Here is a 20,596-nt window from a genome sequence, read left to right on the forward strand (position 1 = left end):
CCATATTTGCTTTATCTTTATGTGTTTTTTTTGGGTGGAGGCATGCAATTTGAATGTAATTTGTAAATATTGTAACACTTTGGCCCTAAATATTTCTGCATACTTCTGGTAAAAGTATTTTTAAACTTTTATATTATTTCCTTCAGCCCCCTCATTCCCTTAACCTGAAGAAATTATGAGGTAGGTTGATAGTTTTAGAAGCAGAAAACCACAGTTTAAGAATCCTAAAAGTTTTAATGCTACAAGGAGTCTTAAAAATCAGATGGTCTAATCTCTAGATGGGAAACCTAAGTCTCAGAGCGATTAAGTGGCTTAAATAAAGTTAATGTTAGAGTTGGAATAAGAAATTCTCATTTAACTCCCAGTGCAGAGTTCCTTCCTCCTGCTATGCTACTCTGCCTCCCTTAAAAAAAAGTAGAAAGGAGCTAGATTTAATGGTGACCCAAGGATGCTCTTGATGACTCTGAAGCACTTCTCCACCCTTACTTGCCAAGCTCTTCAAGACTAATGGTTCCAGTGCTCTGCCTTGTTCCTAGAGGGAAAGCATTCCAGCCCTAGCCACCTCTTGGAAACAGAGAACCTGGTAGCTTTCATCTTCTCTCATTATCTTGCCAAACTTGCCAATTCCCAGATTGTAAAATAAACCTTCTGTAGTTAAATGTTGCATGGAAGTGAAATCCAGTTATATAAAAATATAAATGATTGGAGCCCCTCTCCTTTTAGTAGCATGAAAAATCCAGAGCTGATGCTGTGGAAATTAACTGTAGCAGTACTTTTCTGTCAGACTTAAGTTCACTTAGAAATTCTCTATACGTTAAATATTTTCACCAGATATTCAAGTAAACTGTAATAGGGTGGCATGTTCTCTGCCAGAGAACTTGCATTCTAGGGCTTATTATTATTATTATTTTTTGTGTGTGTGTGTGTGTGTGTGTGTGAGGAAGATCAGCCCTGAGCTAATATCCATGCCAATCCTCCTGTTTTTCTGAGGAAGACTGGCCCTGAGCTAACATCTGTGCCCATCTTCCTCCACTTTATATGGGACGCCACCACAGCATGGCCTGACAAGCGGTGCCTCGGTGCACGTCCGGGATCCGAACCCCGGGCTGCCAGCAGCGAGCGTGCGCACTTAACCGCTAAACCATGGGGCGAGCCCCTAGGGCATATTATTAAAAATGAACTGGACCATTACATAGTTCCCTAGTGGTCCTGAGTATAGCAGTACAAAACATTTTGGGGCCGACTGATGGACTATTTTGTTTGTTTGTTTGCCGGTTAAGTGGTATTCCCCTTGAGTTGTAAATGGGGGGGCATGTTTAAGAAGGGACCTAAGTAAAGAGAGAATGATTGTTTGGCACCCAGGATGGGGAAACCGGTTTTCGGTGGGCTCCTCTGCTATTCTCAACACATAATGAAGCGCAGTTGATTTTTACATGACAGTTCTAGGAGATAAAGGTCTTAGAAAATCAAAAGATAATGAGAAGTAAGGGAAAATAAGAGTGTGGATCACAGAAGTTTAAGTTAGATAGCAGATATGTAAACTCTCCAAGAATAGAATATGATCATTATCAAATAATGCGTCACTCTTACAGATACACAGGTGTCCCCTGCTTTTCAGAAGTTCGCTTTATACCACTTTGCTTTTATGAAAGACCTGTTAGTTAACTGAAGGAAATCTGAAGAGGGTTGTCACTATTGTGGAAAAAGGTGAAAATAGCATTTTCACCTTACACTTTTGGCTTACGAAAGGTTTCATAGGAACGCTCTGCTTTCGGATGCGGGGGAAACCGGTAATGGTAAACGGGCTAGTGTACACACAAAAATGTCAGGAAGCACAGCGGGTCAGACACAACAGTTGGGAGGTCGCCGAGGGCCAGGGGGTGCATCTCGTTCAACATGCTAGTGATTGTTGTCTCAGTCTTCAGTCTCTTCAGTACTGCTAGTGAAGTAACCCTGGGCTTTTTCGCTCAAGCTCTGCTCTAGTGTTTGGCTTCATTTCAGCGTTTGAGAGGGTTTTTTTTTATGATAAAATAGCAAGTTTTTGCTTGTAGACTTGGGAAAATTATTTCATCCGAATATTTATTGAACTCCTGCTGTGAATTAGATGACACAATTATAAATAGTGGCTTACCTGAGAAAAGTGGGCCCTGATGCAAAGTGTAATGTAGCATTTCTTGTTGATTTTTCTCCCTACTTTGAGTGGAGACTATAATATTATCTACATTTTAAAAGCTGGCGTTTGGACCTCCTAGGTGGACATCCTCACAATTGGACAGCCATTTCAAGGGAGTGTTTGAATCTTTTAAATGATATGACTCAGAAACTGGTTCTCTACCAAGAAGCTGCTGCTACGAATGGGAGAGTGATGTCTTCCTCATACCCAGTGGAAACTAAGAAGTTGAGTTTTCAAGGTAACTCCTTGTAACTACTAAGAGAGGGGAAGGCATTTACATTTTATTTCCTGAGAAAGATGACAGTAGTTAATCTAAGGATATGTATATGATTGTGAAGTATATATTTTTAGGGAAAATTGATCCAATATATGGGATATTGTATTGAACCAAGAAAAAGATGTGGGTATCGTTGTAGATTGCAACAATTAAGTCCGGTGTGGTGGTGGTGTTAAGAAGCCTGGCAAAATGTTAGTCATCAAAGAGAAGACTTCGGCTTACTCTAATACAAAGCCAGGTGCATCTTGACAGGTAATGCTGGATGCTGTTCTAGTTGCAGTATCCCAGAGACAAAAAGGTGTTGGACAGTGTTCAGAGAAGAGCAACTGAAATGATGGAGTGATTTCGGGGGTGGGGGACATCACATTCATTGTTTCAACATAGCCTAATATAATGTTAGTACCCTTTCAGTCTGAAAGATGAAGGCTGAGAGGAAGAAGTACAGATGGAAGAACCTACGCTGTTTTACCCAGTCCCTTCAGGAGAAGGTGCCTAGGAGTGTAAGACTGATAGAGCACTTAATGTTCAGATGCCTTTGGAGCCAGGCGTTTAATGGAAATGGGCGAAGCTGGCTGGGCGAGGACAGTGGTCAACTTGAGAGCACAGGCTTCCTCTGAAGGGGGAGGCTGCGGGTTAGCTTCCGTCCGTCATTCCCGTGTGGGAAGTTGGACCAGGTATCTGGACTTTGTTTTTAAAGAAGCCTGAAATCAAAAAATTTTAGGTGAAATCTTCCCCTTTTTAAACATTGGCAACTAGTCTTATTATTTAAAAAAATCCCTATATGAACCAAAGCAAACACATCTCTTTTGGACTTCGTTACTCTAGAGAGATCATAGACCAAAATCAAATAGATTACAAATGAGGAATGATTGAAATAAGTTCATGAATGTCAGATTTTAAAAGATTCTAGAGTATTTTAGAGGTTATCAACTTTCAGACTAGCATTTATTTATTCAACAACTATTTTATTGAATCCCTACTATCTACCACACAATGTACTAGAAGCCAGAGAATCAAAGATGGAAAAACACTCTCAGAACTGACATTTTAGTGGGAGGCACACAAATAATGACAGGACAGTGTAACTGCTAGAGGGACATCTGTCAGAAAGGAGCCTGAATGGGTAAGATGATGTTTGATAATGAAAGGAGGCCTTGTATGTTTGAAAAGGGGTTTAGGTTTTATCCCACAGGTATATGGAGCCATTAGAGAAGTTTGAATGTGCTAGAAACATCAAATTAGCAAGTTAGAAAGAATATTGTAATCTTGGGTTGGAAGGAGCATGGGTCTGACCAAATATGGATTATTCATTATTTTAAATTGTTGTTATATCCCATTGCTCAGTCAAAATTGGCCTTTAATTTTCAGCAATAATTGCAAAACTTAAAAGCTCTAGTCTTAATTTTTAAATTGATCGTTCAATTTTTTTTGTGTGTGTGAGGAAGACCAGCCCTGAGCTAACATCCATGCCAGTCCTCCTCTTTTTGCTGAGGAAGACTGGCCCTGGGCTAACATCTGTGCCCATCTTCCTCCACTTTATATGGGATGCCGCCACAGCATGGCCTGACAAGCGCTGCCTCAGTGCACACCTGGGATCCAAACCCAGGCCACCAGCAGCGGAGTGCGCGCACTTAACCGCTATGCCATGGGGCCGGCCCCAAATATTTCTAATTGCCACTAACCCTTAAAAAGTCATGTAATGAAAATTTGGTACTTTAAATGTTTAATGTCTTAATGGTGGTTTCATTAAGAAGATTGAATACTAATATATTTTATTTGTCTTTGTACCTTGTACTGGAGTGGCAGGAAAAATGTTCTTTGTTTTTGTACAACAGACTCTAACTAAATTGGTAGAGTTATAATTTTTGAAGAAGCTGTTTATGGATCAGATTTGTAGGGTCAGATGTATAAATATCCTGGGCAAATTGGTCTTTGGTGTGACTTTTGTTAACTTGAAAGAACTGTGGGAGAAAATGGGATAAGGTTAGCACTCTCTATCTGTGTGTTTAGCCAAGTAATAGTTACAGAAGGAGCATGCAGTAAAACTCGAGAGGTTCTAATGCAATAAAGTTGTTGCCATTTAAAAATAAAATATAAATTGAAAAGTTCACTCAAAACAGCTTAGTGTTAGAGAAACTGACCTTGAAGATGAGGATATTCATGGAGGGAAAAAAACCAGAGAGGCTGCACCGATCTGAGAGAAAATGACATATAAAGCTCCTTGAGCTGCAGTAGTAAAATCTGGCTCTTGAGAATATAAACCTAAATGGAGACAACTGACAGAGCCTTGGGTAAATGCATTAAACAACCTATTGCGGTGTATAAAATTTAAGAACCTCCATGCTGACCTGCTTGAATTAGGTTGCGTCTTCAGCACTGGATCTGTTCTTTTACAGAAGAAACTACTTTTCAGACCCCAAAATCTAACCAGATGCCTCGGCCTTCAGTGCCACCGTTAGTTAAGACGTCGCTGTTTTCCTCAAAACTGTCTACACCTGATGTTGCAAGTCCTCTTGGAACCCCATTTGGCTCTAGTGTAATGAATCGGATGGCTGGAATTTTTGATGTAAACACCTGCTATGGGTCACCTCAAAGTCCTCAGCTAGTAAGAAGAGGGCCAAGATTATGGACTTCTGCTTCTGGTGAGGACTGTTTGTTTTCTCAAATTAGAAATGTCATAGTTTCAGAGAATCAGATACCCTAAGTTTTCCCCTTTTTTGGTTTCTTTGTAGATCAGCAGATGACAGAATTTTCTAATCTTCCATCTACCACTGTTAGTGCTGAGGGTAAGACAGTGAGACAGCCCAGTGTGATTTATTCATGGATTCAGAACAAACGCGAACAGGTAGGAGGATACGGTTATAGGATTTAACCTATAAATAGGATTTATATTTGGGCATGTACCATTGAGAGCATCCAGGATCTCACATGAGTAAGCCATCAGGAATAAATAGGACTTTTTTTTTTTTGATGCTTCGTGTATTAACTTGACCCATATGAAATTGCTAGTACAGTAGTCCCCCCTTAGTCACTGTGAATATGTTCCAAGACCCCCAGTGGAGGGCCAGCCCCGGTGGCCTAGTGGTTAAGTTCAGTGTGCTCCGCTTTGGTGGCCCAGGTTCAGTTCCCAGGCGCAGAACCACACCACTTGTCTGTTAGTGGCCATGCTGTGGCAGCAGCTCACATTTTAAAAAAAAAAAAAAAGAGGAAGATTGGCAACAGATGTTAGCTCAGGGTGAATCTTCCCCAGCAAAAAAAAAAAAAAAAAAAAAAGACCCCCAGTGGATGCCTGAAACTGCAGATATTACCCAAGAACCCTACATATACTACGTTTTTTTCTGTACGTACATATTTGAGGTGTGACAACAAAACTAACACGAATTTCTTTTTCTTTCTTCATAATTTCTGGATAGATTTGTTCTTACTGTGGTTCTTAGCAGCCTCAGCATGTGATTTTTTTTTTCTTTCCTTATGAAGTTGAGAACTTTCACCTTTTCACTTACAGGAAGCACTTTCTGGCTTCTCTTTGGCATATCTGAATTGCCAGCATCACTACTCTTGCACTTTGGGGCCATTACTAAGTAAAATAGAGGTGACTTGAACACAAGTGCTGCTGTGCTGCGATAGTCAATTTGATAACCAAGACAGCTACTAAATGACTAATGGGTGGGTAGTGTGTACAGTGTGGATCCACTGGACAAAGGAATGATTCACGTCCTGGCTGAGACAGAGTGGGATGGCGTGAGATTTCATCACTCTACTCAGAACAGTGTATAATTTAACACTTATAAAATGTTTATTTCTGGAATTTTCCATTTATCATTTTCGGACCATGGGTGACTGTGGGTAACTGAGACTGTGGAAAGCGAAACCGTGGGTAAGGGGGGACTAATGTATTTGACTAGTTTTGAACTATATAAATTGAAGTTTAATATACCTTAATCTAACACAATGCCTTTTATTTGTGAATTCTTTAAGAGAGATTTATTGAGTTCTTTATATATACAGGGTGTGGTTTTAGGCACTGGGAAAAGAGCAAACAAAAGTCCATGAACATATGTTTACATTCTACTGAGGGGGAATAGATGAGCAAGCAATGTATTATACTGTATTTCTTTGAATATAAAAAAAACTATTAATTGTAACTATTAAGAAAAAAAGTTGCCAGTTAAACCATGACATGCTGTTGACTGTAAGATGCATCCCTATATGTCATGTTCAAAATATGAAAAATATATCTCTTAAGAGGGAAGAAATTGATGTTTCTTTCTTGATAAAGTGCTATATACAAAAATAGAGCAAGTAAGGGGAGCAGAGCACCTGGGGTGGGAGTGCCATTCTATGTGATCAGGGGAAGTCTCAGTGATAAGGTGATACTTGATCAGAGACCTGAAGGGAGGGCAGGGAATAGCAAAACGCAAAGGCCCTCAGGTGGGAGTGTGCTTGGCTTGTGTAAGGAACAGCACGGACACTAGTGTGGCTGGAGCAGAGTGAGTCAGGGGAGAGTGGTAGGTGGGTGATGAGGTCAGAGAGGTAGCAGACATCCAGAGCTTTTCGACTCATTAGCTGTTGTAAAGACATTTTCTCTGAGTGAGATGGAAAGGCACTGTATGGTTTTGCCCACAAGAATGACATGATGTAACCTTACATTTTGAAAGTGCTGCTCTAGTTGCCATGTTGAGACTAGATTCTCTGAGGCAGGAGTGGAAGCAGAGAGATAGTAGTAAAGCCATTGAAGTAATCGAGTGGGAGATGGTGCTATCTGTGAGCAGAGTGGTTGTGGTGGAGACCGTTAAGGTGTGATGAAGGTCTGAATATATTTTGACGGTAGACGTAATAGGATTTGCTTGTGGTTTAGTTCTGGTGAGCAAGAGAGTCAATGTTGACTCTGAAGTTTTTGGCCCGAGGATCTGAAATAATGTAGTTGCAATTTATTGAGTTGCAATTTACTGATGCTTCTGGAAGAAGAAATTTGATAGAGGTGAGGTGGGGGAATCAGGACTTTGATTTTAGACATTTCAGTTTTGAGATACTTGTTAGACAACCAAGTGAAAATATCAAGTAAGAAATTAGACATATATCTGGAGTGTAGGGTAATATTCTGGGCTAAAAATGTATGTTTGGGAGTCATCACAGTATAGATGATATTTAAAGTCATGAGACTCCGTGAAGACTCTTGGAGAGTGTAGATACAGAAGAAAAGAGATGCAAGAAGTGAGACCCTCCAATGACTAAAGGTCTGGGAGATGAGGAGGAATAGCAAAGGAGACCAAGTGGCCATTGAGGTGAGAAGAGAACCAAGAAAAGAAAGTATTTCAAGGAGAAGTGAGTGTCAGATGCTGCTCATAGATAGCATGAGTTTCAAGCTAAGAATGAACTGTTGCGCTAGAAATGTGGAGGTCATCGAGGCCTTGACAAAAGCTATTGGGTGGCGTAGTAGGGATGAACGCCTGATTGGCATGGGGTCAGGAGAATCTGGATGGAGACCACAAGACAAGCTAGATCTTTAAGAAGTTTTGCTATAATGGGAGCAGAGAAATGGGGTAATAGCTGGGAAGAATTGAGGGGTCAAGGAAAGTTTTATTTTTTAAGATGAGAGAAATAACATGTTTGCTGATGGAACGATCGATTAATAGAGAAGGAAGAACTGAGGGCATTTTACCACCTTCAGGATCTCATATGGTTCCATATGCCATAAGTACTGCCATGTCATGAATTCACTTTCAAGTCACTTGGGGTATGTACCTTTCAGCTTAATATCAAGAAAATTGTTTTCCCTGTAAATGTCAGTTAGTAGAAAACCACTTCATGTGTTATAAGATTTTTTTTTTTTTTTGGTAGAAGAAACATGTTCTTTTTTGGTATTAAGAGGTTAAAAGGCAAGACACTTGTGGAGAATTGAGAAAGAGTATCGTCTTAGAAAATATCACCAGAACCCTCTTAGAAGTCCTTTCGTTATGACAAGGCTTTAATTTGGGGGTTAGACATGTGTACGTGGGAATGCAGTTTAGGTTAGATGGCCCAGCTTGTTTATCCAATTTATAATACAAAGCTATTTACTTCTGAGGTTTATTGTAAATGTTGTTCTTTCTCTGTAAGATGTGAGGTGTTTAAGTTAGTGTCAGGAAGAACCTGGAAATGTGCAATATTTGGATAGAATTGAAAACTGTAAATGTGTTAATTTTCTTTTTCCAACTCAGATTAAGAATTTCTTGTCAAAACGGGTGCTGATAATGTATTTTTTCAGTAAGGTAAGAATATGTAGTTATAGCTACATTGGGAATGGGGGGTGGGGGGCAAATGAAATAAGAAATGAAGTAGCAGATGAAATTTGACTTCTAAATATTTAGCTTGATCCTAGTGAGCCAAACAGCTTTGCCTAGTGCTTCACTAAACCTCTGTTTTAACAATCGCTGCCCAATACATTTCACCTTGATGCCTTCCTGTGGCTTGACTCGAGTTGGCCTCTGAGTCTCTTGGCTGCCGGCAGCTTGGTGCTGATATGCAACCCCTTTCTGCAATGAGAAAATCCATGGCTATCTGATCCTCCATGGCTCATTTTCCTACTCTAACATCTTTGTGGCCAATTTGGTGTTCAAAAGAAAGTTGACTGAGTTGGATCACAGATGTTAAACTTGTGATGGATAAAAAGTAATTCAGGCGACAAACTTAATGCCTTTCCAACTTGTCTGTCAGCTGTTCCAGCTGCCACAGGAGAGTAAATCTCGGTTGCAGACACGAAAGATTCATTCCTGTTTTCACTGGCTACATCTGTTGTGTGTTAATTAATCCTTTGATGAGCAAAACCTTTGGCCATATGTAGGGGAAAGAATTTTTGTTTTAGTTTTTTTAATCTAGCTTCTCTTTCAGCAGATATTGCAGTATTAGCTAATATTGCACTCAATGCCTTTAAGTGAAAATTTGCACTGGCATACATTATTCATTTTTATTCTTGGAATTCATATCATACTCTGGTGGGGAGAGAGATCTGACTAACTGATAGAACACAGATATGCATAACAAAGAATCATTTTAAGGTTTTACAACTGTTTTTTTCACTATGGTGGCAGGGAAAATCCACCCAACTAGCAATTACCTTTACCAAAAATAATCTACCTTAGGCTACCCATTAAAGCTTTGGGAAAATTATCACACCGCTGAGGAAGGTGTCTTCCACCAAGAAGAAGAGAGGTTGTCTGAAGTTTTACTTCAGGGCTTTGTTTCAGAAGGATATGAGTGCTTTCTCTTCAGAAGGAAGAGAACTCACCTTTGAGTGTCTAATGTATGCCATGCTCTTTTCACTTAAATTCCTTCATTTAACTCTAACAGCATTCCTGTGAGATGTCTTTTTGTCCTCATTTTACAGATAAGGAAACCTGAGGCTCAGAGGGGTCAAGTAGCTAGCCTAAGGGCACATAGCCAGTAAGTGGCAGAGCAGATGCTGAACAAGATCTCCTTTTTCCTTGGAAGTGAACTGCTACTTTTGATTCTGATTTTGCAAGTGGATCCCTTGTATGACAAGGAGTTGTAGACACTGCTATTTGATGTTGAGGAATGTAACATGCTGCCATACTTAATAGGCTTCATTGGGTGCATTACCAAAGCCAGCATTTGTTTAAGTGGGCCAATTGTTGCTCCATACTGTTCGACTTACTATATTAAAGAAGGTTGGGTGGTGTTTCTTTGGAGTGGGGTTGAGGGTAGACAATTTAAGAAAGGTAACATGTATGTGGGCAGTTCTTTTGTTTTAAGAAAAGCTTTCATAACCATTCTCTTAAGTGATTGCTCTACTGATCCTCTGAGGTGGGTTGAGCTTATGTAACTCTTATTTTAAATGAGAAACTGAGGCACATAGAGATTTAGAGACTTGGCAAGGGTCACACAGTAAGGTGGTGGCAGAATGCTTTATTGCAGTTAAGTCATATTGTATAAGAATTTCAGATTTTAATTCTTGAGAGGCAGCTGTAAATTTTTTATTATTACACTCTACATTGTTGATTAGATGAAATAATAGAGTTTTTGCCCAGGGGAACTTACTTAAGTGTTTTTGTTGTATTTGTAGCACCCAGAGGCCTCCATTCAGGCTGTTTTTTCAGATGCCCAAATGCATATCTGGGCATTAGAAGGTAAGAAATCTCAGCGAACTGCAACTGTGTTTTTTTGTTTGTTTGTTTTGTTTTTATTTATTTTTTTCCCCCAAAGCCCCAGTAGATAGTTGTATGTCATAGTTGCACATCCTTCTAGTTGCTGTACGTGGGACGCGGCCTCAGCATGGCCGGAGAAGCGGTGCGTGGGTGCGCGCCCGGGATCCGAACCCAGGCTGCCAGCAGTGGAGTGCGCGCACTTAACTGCTAAGCCACGGGGCCGGCCCAGCAACTGTGTTTTTAATTATCAGTTAAATATTGAAGCATATCCATGAAAGGTCACTTCTGGACTTTGATCTGAATCTTTGAATTTTCAGATACATTTTTATATCTTGTTTTATATAGATCATTTTTCTTAGATGTTTAGGTGTACTTTAATTTGGGCAGAAATTTTCCTTATATATGAGTAGAGAAACTGAGCCTGGGATTCTTACATATCTTTCTCTACTTCAAAAAAACTACAATTAATAGATTGTTTTTTTATCTGTCAACTTATTTGACATATTTTAACATATTCAACTTAAGTTAAATATGAACACTTAGTTGTTAAAGAACTGTTTCTTTTCATCTTAGAGATACTGCCTGCTCAATGCTTAAATGATACTTCCTCAGAGAGACCTTTCTTGGCCACCCCATGAAAAGTTTCCTCACGACTGTCACTCTGTTCCTCACCATGCTTTTGTTTTTCTTCCTAGCACTTACCATTCCCAATACAATATTATTTTTTAAAATGTGTTTTCCTTACTAGACTGTACAGCCAAGACTGTCGTCTTCCTCTTGACTGCTGCAGCAGAGCACCTTTCAGGGCCCAGTCCAGTCTTTGGCCTACTTTTCTATTGGGTTACCGCCTCTCCTTTATTTAGAAGTTCTCGATGTATTCAGGACATTAATCCTTTCTCAGATAGATGTATCGAAAATAGATTTGCCTAATTTTTATTCACTTTTCACTCTTTTCTTCTTTTCCCCCTGAGGTCTGTCTCACTTGGTGGCAGCATCGTTTACAGAAGATAGATTTGGAGTGGTCCAGACTACACTGCCGGCTATTCTTAATACTTTGTTGACGCTGCAAGAGGTAGGCGATATGTGGGTTGGTGGGGGTAGAGATCGTGTTTATTTATCACCCTCTGCCGGTTTTTCAGTTTGTTTCTCATATATCACATTTACTGAATAACAAAACATATGTTGGAAGTTAAAATAATGATACTATTCTCACTATCAGGAAATTATAATCTAAGAGAGACTATGAAGAGAAACTTTTAATTCATTTATAAATAATAATTTTATAGAAAAAGAAAAAGAAATACTAAACCTGTAGGATATACCTCTGGTATTAAACAGATTATTTGGGACATTGGAATTCTGTTCAGTGGTGTAAGTTCGGGTCCTTACACGTTTGTAGCTATTGAAAATGACCTGTAGTTTAATTACCCATGCAGATAATAAGTTACCTATTGGTCAGAGGCGCAGGAAGATAGAGCCGAGGCCAGTGGATGTCTGCCACCAGGCTGGGTGGTTAGTTTTAAACTAACAGATCTTTTTAGTTCTGGACTTAAAGAAAGGCAGAAAAATAAAACCTATGCTTCTTGCTTTCCAGTAAGCTGCCTTTCCTAACTTCATGTTGGGTGATATGTTTTACACCACCTTGTCATATTAGTTACATGTCTGATGAGAGAGAGAAACACTGAGTGCTAGAGGCGTTGAGAGGTGTAGGGTTGGGGTGTGCAGTGGGTTTTCTGGAAGAGGTGGTACTGAACTGGGCTTGATAACGATTGGTACATCTTTTGGTCTTGGGAAGTCATTTAAGATATGAAGAGAAACACGCTTCACCATTCCTTTCTTCAAATCTCAATTCATTTTACCTTTTACCCATCAAAACCAGTGATTTTTTTTGTTTGTTTTGCGTCCTCTTTTGCTCAGTTTCTTATGTATGTTACTTGAGGCATGTGTGTACACATGGATAGTTTTATTATTTGTGCCCAGCTACCTTTCTCTAAAAACATAATTTCCTAGTATTTCCCCACAACTTCTGACATTTGGCTTGTCTAACCACACAGTCGGGTAACCACCATTTGGGCGTGTCTTTCGTACTCATAGCATAGTTTGTTTTGTATCACTCTGGCTGTGTAGCCTAAAATAAAATAACAGAATAATGCTTTAAAGTCTACAGAGTGATTCATATCATTTTTTTTTTGAGCCTCGTAACTGTCCTGTGAAGTAAGTAAGGTGGAGCTGTGTTAGCCCTGTTTTATAGACGAGGGAGGCTCGGTTGCACACGGGCTTACCTCGGGTCTCACACACAGGTCTCGTGGGGGCAGAGCTGGGCCTTGAACCTGATTCCAGGGCATTAGCAGTGTAGTAGACCCCAGAGAAAACTACAGATCCACATCTCTTATTCTTTCTGAACTGTCTGCCATCTCATCCTGGGCCTTTTATTTTCACGTAGGGTTCTCTTCAGAGGGAACAGTTCTACCCCTAGAACTGTGGCTTTCAAACTTTTTGGACCATGACCTGCAGTATGTTCACATTAGACTCAGAATATATGCGTGTGTGTGTGTGTAACAGAAACAAAAGATTCTTAGAACAGTACCTTTTACTATGTGCAGTGCATTCTAATATTTTCCATTCCATTTCATTTAAAAAAATGCTGGTTGAAACTGAATTGATTTACAAGGCTCACACTACCTCATACTAGAGCTATTCTGCACCCAAATTACTTTGTTCTCACACCATCAGAATTTCTAATTCTTCTTCGTGGTTGGTTATGGGTAGATATGACAAGGAAAGCAATCTGTTTATTTGATTATTTATAGTCCTTCATACCTTTGGTTAGGAAGGTAAGAATTACAGGTGTGTCAAAAGGTCAGGCCTTGTTTACTTTGAAACAGGAGCTGGAATGGAGAACATTTGAGGGGCAGAGTAGAAACAGGCAAAGAGGCATATTTGACAGTTGGGAAGTGTAAAAGGATCAAAGAACAGGACCAGTCACCTTGTCCTTAGTTTCTGAGTGTAGACTCCTTGTGTGAGGCTTGTGACATCTGTTCTCCCCTAGTCCACATCACAGTCAGCCTTTTGGTCATCCTCTGCAGTCATCAGATTTTGCAAACTACCTTGCTGGTTGTTCCTTTTCCGCCCCACGTGCTGAGATTGACTGTAGTGAGTGATTCAGTGTCCGTGTGGATATCTGTCTCCCTTGGCTGCACAGCTCTCTGACATCCTCCTCTTCACTACTCTTTTATGTACTCTTAAGTTTCAGCCCACGACTACCCCCTTGGCCTCCTTCGCCCCTGAATTCTCCACCTCCAAAGCTTAAAACACCAGGATGCTACCCTCTAAGCCAGAGTCCTTAAATGCAGTCCCTTTGGCAGTCTGATGAAGCCCATGGACTTTTTCTCAGAATAACGTTCTTCAGTGAATATAATAAAGTACTTAGGATTAGAAAGGAAATCAATTATATTGGAATGTAATTACGAAAGTGTTAAGTTTGTGTTATAGTAATGTGTGCTTTTTAATTAAAGCATTAAATAACAAGATCTATGAGTGAGTCTAACAACTGTCATCATTTTGGAGTAGTGATAAGATGAATGGTATTTCAAGATACTGCAATAGTAAGTAATATGAAGATTTGGTGATTTCTGTTATTCGTAATTGAAAGAAATGCTAAATTTTCATTAGAGCTTACTGAAGATAAACATCTGATTTTTATCCCAAAGTTCATGCCCCGTGAATGTGACCCCTAGGCCTTTGGGCCCATGGAAGAGCGCTTGCTCCAGGCACAGCCCTCTCGTGCCCTACCTTCTTCTGCACACTTTCTTTGTCTTTACCAATATTTTCACTTCCTTTGTCTTTTAACTCCCTCCTGGCTACATATATGTCTTTCCCTATCCAGCTTAGACCTTATGATCTGTCACTTCAGCCATTTTATTACTAATTCCTTCAGCAATTTGTCCCTATGTTTTTAATTGCACCCATTCGGCAAAACCTTAAGGGATCAATCCTGTATCCACCACCCATCCATTCTCTTTTGCCCGTCGCTCCTGCTTCTGCCTTACTTGGCATTCCTCACCTGAGTTATTACTATGGTGTCTTGCCCATACAAGCTCCTAACAGAGATCCTTCATTCTGACTCCAGCTGTTCTCCTGTCCTTCCCGTGAGCCCTCTGCTCTAATAATCACCATGGACTATGCAGTTTCCCCCCCAAATATATTTTATTTTCTTAACCTAACTCTATGCGTGATGCCTTTTCTTTCCTTCTTTGCCTAGAACACATTTTTCTCCTTTTGTCTGACTGTGCCCTTTGACCCCCATCTCAAAACTTTATTACACTGCATTTTAATTGTCTGTTTACCTTTATTGTCTCTATTAGTCAGAGTAGAGGCAGGGACCTTGTCTCGTCTTTGTATTCCTAGCATCTGTCATGGTATCTGGCAAATGACAGGCACTTTTTAAATGCTTGTTGGGTGGCTGTTGCATAGCTCTGTGGTTGGTTCAGTGGGTGAAGCCTTCTGTTCTGGGGCCTGAATTTTGTGACAGTTCTGATGCAATGGGTTAACTATAATGGTCCCAAGCCCTTTAATTTTGAGAGGCAAGGAAGTGATGTGACTCATGAGCCCTGTTATATGTTTTTGGTTTTACGTTCTTTGATCTAGAAGGGATACTTGCTTTTAGTAAAAAGAGTAAGTTCTAAGTATCTCTGTAATTTAAGGCAAGTTGTACAATACAGGCTTCTGGATATTACTAAGGAACAGTTGTATGGAACTATTCTGTTCTTTTGTTTTACTTTTCGTTATCAATAACATCAGCCATTTCATTGTGAATCATTAAAGGCAAAATGTGAAAGGAAAGGGGAACCTTTCACTCTTCAAACTATTCAGAGGGCAGGGAGTGGAGGGATGGATATGCTAGAGCAGTTGTTCTACCAGTGGGCCAAGCCGTCCTGGGAGATCACTAGTATTTACAAGGGGTTCGTGAATCCAGACATACATGCTGTCATCTGAATAACTGATGTGTGTCTAAGATATTTGCAGCTATTTTTCAGAGGTTTCTACATGTTGTTTTGGTTAATTAAAAAACAAATTCATTTGAAAGCATTATCAAGTGTATCATAGTTACTTATTTCCTCCATTAGTGGAGAGAGAACAACTATCCTGTGGAATTCCACAATGTCTATTTTTTGTCCTTGAAAAGTGTCCTTATATGCAAAAGCTTGGGGACCAAAATGGTAAAGTATATTTTTAATTAAAAAAATTTTTTTAATTGTGGTAAAATATACATAACATAAAATTTACCATTTTAACTATTTTTTAGTGTATAGTTCTTGTCATTAAGTATATTTACATTGTGCAACCATCACCATCATCTAGCTCTAGAACTATTTCAAGAGTATGTTTCAAATTCTTCAAAATGCCTTCTTTTCAGAAAGCCTTGATTAGGAGATCAGTTCTATTATATTTTTTGCCTCATCATCTGAAGGTCAAATTTGCATATACTTGGAATGTTGAAGTTCGCCTTTATGCCATTTACAGATCCGTTCATCCAGTAAATATTTAATTATTGAACTTAGCATGTGCTAAGATACAGAATGGAAAGACAGACATGTTTCGCCCTCCAGGAGCTTACAGACTATAAAACAGATAATCATACAAATAATTAACTACATTTGGAATAAGCACCACAATTTACAGAAATGCAGGATGATCAGAGAACATAAAACAGGTGAATCTAAGCTAGCCTTGTGAACGAGAGTAGAAAGGAAGGGTGTGAAGTCATTAAAGGCTTCCCTGAGGAGGTGATATAAAAGTTAAAAGGGAAAAGGAAAAGAATATTATTTATTTATTTTTTTTGGTGAGGAAGACCAGCCCTGAGCTAACATCCGATGCCAATCCTCCTCTTTTTTTGCTGAGGAAGACTGGCCCTGGACTAACATCCGTCCCCATCTTCCCCCACTTTATATGGGACGCCGCCACAGCACGGCTTAACAAGCGGTGCGTTGGTGCGCGCCCGGGTCCCCCACTTTATATGGGACGCCGCCACAGCATGGCTTAACAAGCGGTGCGTTGGTGCCCGCCCGGGATCCAAACCGGCGAACCCCGGGCCGCCGCAGCGGATTGCGCACACTTAACTACTTGCGCCACAGGGCCAGCCCCAGGAAAGGAATATTCTTGAGGGCCAGAACTATGGGAGTTTGAAGGCCCAGAGACCCTTGACCAATATTCTTCTACCAGTCACAGTCCACTTTTTGTTTCTCTAGAATCCTATGCTAATCTAAGTACTCCAAAAGAAATGCTGCTTTAATCTTTGTAACAACCCTATAGGATTACAATAAGGCTTATTTTGCATGATTGAATCTCTCTCAGAAAGACTGTATCTATTGGTATGACTTATTCAAGATCATGCCCAGTAAATGGTCGAGTCAGATTTGAAAACCCAGCTTTCAGACCCCAAGTCCTTTGCTGTCCACCCCATCAGATTATCTCTGTGAGGGCTTGGCAGGGGTATGCATTTCTTAACCTCGTTTCTTAAGATAGAATGGCAGTGTGTCAGAGCGGCCAAAGTGTGAGATCTAGGGTCAGATCTGCCTAAATCCCAGCTCCTACTGCTGCTTAGCTGTGCGACCTTGGAAAAGATGTTTACGATGTTTCATTGACTCTAAGATGCCATTAATTAGAAGATACATCTCCATTTCAGAAATTATAAAATGTTGGGGGGAAGTGCATTGTATAACCAATAAACATGGTAGTCTCTAACTTCAATTTCTGTATCTGGAAAATGGGGATGATGATAACAGTACTTAGCTCATAGGGTTATGAAAAATGAATGAAATCATCTTTGTGAAGCACTCAGGGTGCCTGGCCCATACTAAGTGCCCCACGAATGTTAGCTCTTATTACTTTGTTGTCATTGTTACTGTGTGGAATGACAGAATTCTTATACTGTACAGGAGAAAATATCCTTCAACATTAAAAAAAAAGTATTGCTGTCAGTACTATAAGCAAGCACTCCAGCAGACACAGTGTCAGACAGATGCCCGCTTCAAATCCAGGCTCCACTACATTCTGAGTGACTGAGGGTAATTTATTTAACTTTTCTGATATCAGTGTCTTCATCTGTAGCATGGAAATAGTACCTTGCAGGGTTATTCTGCGGGTTAGAGGCAATATCTCTAAAGAGTCTAGAATGGTGCCTGGCAAGTGTTAGGTATGCAATAAATGGCAGGTACTTGATTATAAAAACATCTAAACGAAAAGAAGCAAGTGGTTATCATGTGTGGCTTTGTTAGCAAATTATTTGATTAAGTGAGGTGATATATATAAAGCAGTTAACTCAGTTACTGGCACACAATAACTGCAGCAATAAATTTAACTGTCATCATTTATTATTATTCTATAGCAGTGGTTCTCAACCAGGGGCAATTTTGTGTTTCTCAGGAGATGTTCGGCAATGTCTGGAGATGTTTTGATTGTCACAACTAGGGGAGTGCTACTGGCATCTATTGTGTAGAGCCCAGGGATGCGGCTAAACAAGATGCACAGGACAGCGCCCACAACAGAGAGTTATCCAGTCCAAAATGTTGGTGGTCCTGAAGTTGAGGAACTCTGCTCTGTGGTCATGAATTCCAGTAACAAAGACTGCTCTTATCCTTAGCTTTTGTTTGGGATTCTGGCTTCAGTGGAGTAAACCTTTGTTTTAACTAGGTTATGAGTAGGATCCTTGACACCAGGGACTTCCAGGGCTCGGCACAGTGGACATTTGTTAATAACACTGACGGATAAATATTCAGGGGAGAGCAGCTGAGGTTTTCTCTTTATTTGGCTTTTGTGCATATACTACTGCATCTAAATATAAATGGGCAAAAAGTGCCTGTTTTCGTAATACAGCCCCTCTTTAGGCTTCTATTAGGGCCAAAGTAAGGCCTTCATAGAACTTTTTATTTTTTCTCAAGAGTGTATATTTTTCAGTGATGTATTGTACTCACCACTTACTCTTTTCATTGTTTGGGATAATTCTTAAGTAGATATTTGAGATCCCAGTTGTGTGATCTGAGTGTTCAGGGCAGGGACTGTTTGTAGTACATATGAATGCTCAATAGATAACTTTTTTAATCTCATGGCTGGTTAAGTGCTTCAGTTCTTCTAACCATGGGGCACATCATTAACTATTATGAACCAGTGTTTCCTAGATTTAAGTTATTCATATGCTGCCTTCATAGTTCTTGCCATAACTGCTTTTTACCACATACTGTTGTCATAATTTTAGTCATATCTGTATACCACCTGAACTATTATTTATTTACCATTTTAAGTCATTCATTTTTAACTTAAATTTATTTAAAAGGAAACTTTGATATCACTATTGTAAAAGGAAAACTAGTTTGGCTTGCTACAAATAGAATGCAGGTCTACAGTCCCTTATCTCAAACCCTAGGATATATTTCAAAATTCAGATTTTTTGGATTTTAAAAATAGCACATAGTATACATATACCTTACATAAAACTCCTATTGTATCTGAGGTAGAATCCCCTTAATGAGATACATTAGTACTTTTCTCCAGTGAAATGTCTGAATGTTCGTATTTAGTGAGATACCCTATGTCTGCTCAAGTCAGGTTTTACTGCCAGATGAGGTCAGGTCAGGTCAGCTTTTGCCACCAACCGAGTTACAAAAGTTTCTGGTTTCAGGGCTTTTTGGATTTCAGTATTGAGGATGAGACAATTAAAGTGAGAAAAGACAATAGTTTTAAGCTCGAGCTAGATACCGTTGGTGCTGGAGTCCCTGAACCTGAAGCAGGCTCATCCTTGGTTATAAAAGGAGATTGGTGAGGAGTAAAGATGTGTTAGGACACATTCGCTCCACAGAGACTGTCCTCTCTGATTTGACCCTTCTACCATTCCAGTCTGGTGGGCCTAAGTTATTTTTTGCATTTCTTTTTTGAGTTGCAACTGTTTGTAAGGATTGATATTTTATGACTTTTATTCTTTCTTAGAGGCCTTTCGAAGAGCAAAGAGAAAACAATTCAACAAAATTCATTCTTTTGCAATTACCCTTTGAACCCTTTTAAAACCTAAGATGTATTATGAAATCTTAGCGATTTTACATTTCCATTATCTTGAAACAATTCGCTATTTGGTCATCCTAGGAATTATTTCATCATTACTCATCAGTTATTCCTAATTGTGGTAAAAAGACCAAGAAGAAAACAGAAAAATGATGAAACCATGGAGCATTGCTTCAGTTTTCAAGAAAAGATACATAAGTAGTCTGGACACACATCATTATAGTCTTTTTTTCCAGCTTTCATTGAATATAGTTGCTAATTCAGAATTTTAAAATTTTCCGCCAACAATGGTAAAGGGAAGAAAATTGCCAATATGTTAAATAATCATTTAGATAAATTAGAAGATGAATGCACAGAGACAGCACTCTAGATCAGCTCTGTCCAATAGAAATATGATGCAATCTACATATGTGATTTTACATTTTCTAGTAATTACATTTAAAAAATATAGGTGAGGTTAATTTTAACAATATTTTATTTAACTCAGTATATCTAAAATATTATCATTTTATCATGTAATCAATATAAAATTATTAATGAGATATTTTATATTCTTTTTTCATACTAAGTCTTCAAAATCTGCTGTGTATTTTTCACTTACAACATATCTCAATTCAGACCTGCCACATTTCAAGTGCTCGATAGCTACATGTGTCTTAATGGTTACCACGTTGGACAGCACAGCTCTAGACTTGAATGATGATGGTGAAATTGATCATATAAAAAGAATTTCAGACTATGACTCTTCAGATGATAATAATCTAGATATATTTTCTCAAACTCAAGAATTGATGACAAAGCAGTATATATTTAAGGAGAAAAAGGAAATGTATGTGATATCCTCATCTAGTAAGCCATTCAGCAGGAAGGACTTTATGCCACAATATTTTATAAGAGCTTGAATCATCCCATTTTGCTACAAGTACACGTGACAGTGTTCCTTCATCT

At 39.3% G+C, this 20,596-nt stretch overlaps 1 protein-coding gene across 4 annotated transcripts in view; it reads left to right on the forward strand.

Annotated features, from left to right (window-relative positions):
* Window positions 1-20,596, forward strand: part of NDC1 (NDC1 transmembrane nucleoporin) — a 50,405-nt gene that overhangs the window by 21,521 nt on the left and 8,288 nt on the right. For 3 of the 4 annotated variants that reach the window (XM_087445911.1, XM_004438576.3, XM_087445910.1), the window contains exons 11-16: window positions 2,253-2,411; window positions 4,847-5,092; window positions 5,183-5,295; window positions 8,651-8,701; window positions 10,513-10,576; window positions 11,566-11,666. In XM_087445911.1, coding sequence (XP_087302037.1) covers window positions 2,253-2,411; window positions 4,847-5,092; window positions 5,183-5,295; window positions 8,651-8,701; window positions 10,513-10,576; window positions 11,566-11,666 — 734 coding nt within the window. Of the gene's footprint in view, window positions 1-2,252; window positions 2,412-4,846; window positions 5,093-5,182; window positions 5,296-8,650; window positions 8,702-9,816; window positions 9,873-10,512; window positions 10,577-11,565; window positions 11,667-20,596 lie in introns of all 4 variants that reach the window. The other variant, XR_015555737.1, reaches the window with a different exon arrangement.

The sequence above is a fragment of the Ceratotherium simum genome, chromosome 22 (genome assembly GCF_057802395.1).
Source record: "Ceratotherium simum simum isolate JZ-2026a chromosome 22, ASM5780239v1, whole genome shotgun sequence".
Taxonomy (NCBI): Eukaryota; Metazoa; Chordata; class Mammalia; order Perissodactyla; family Rhinocerotidae; genus Ceratotherium; species Ceratotherium simum.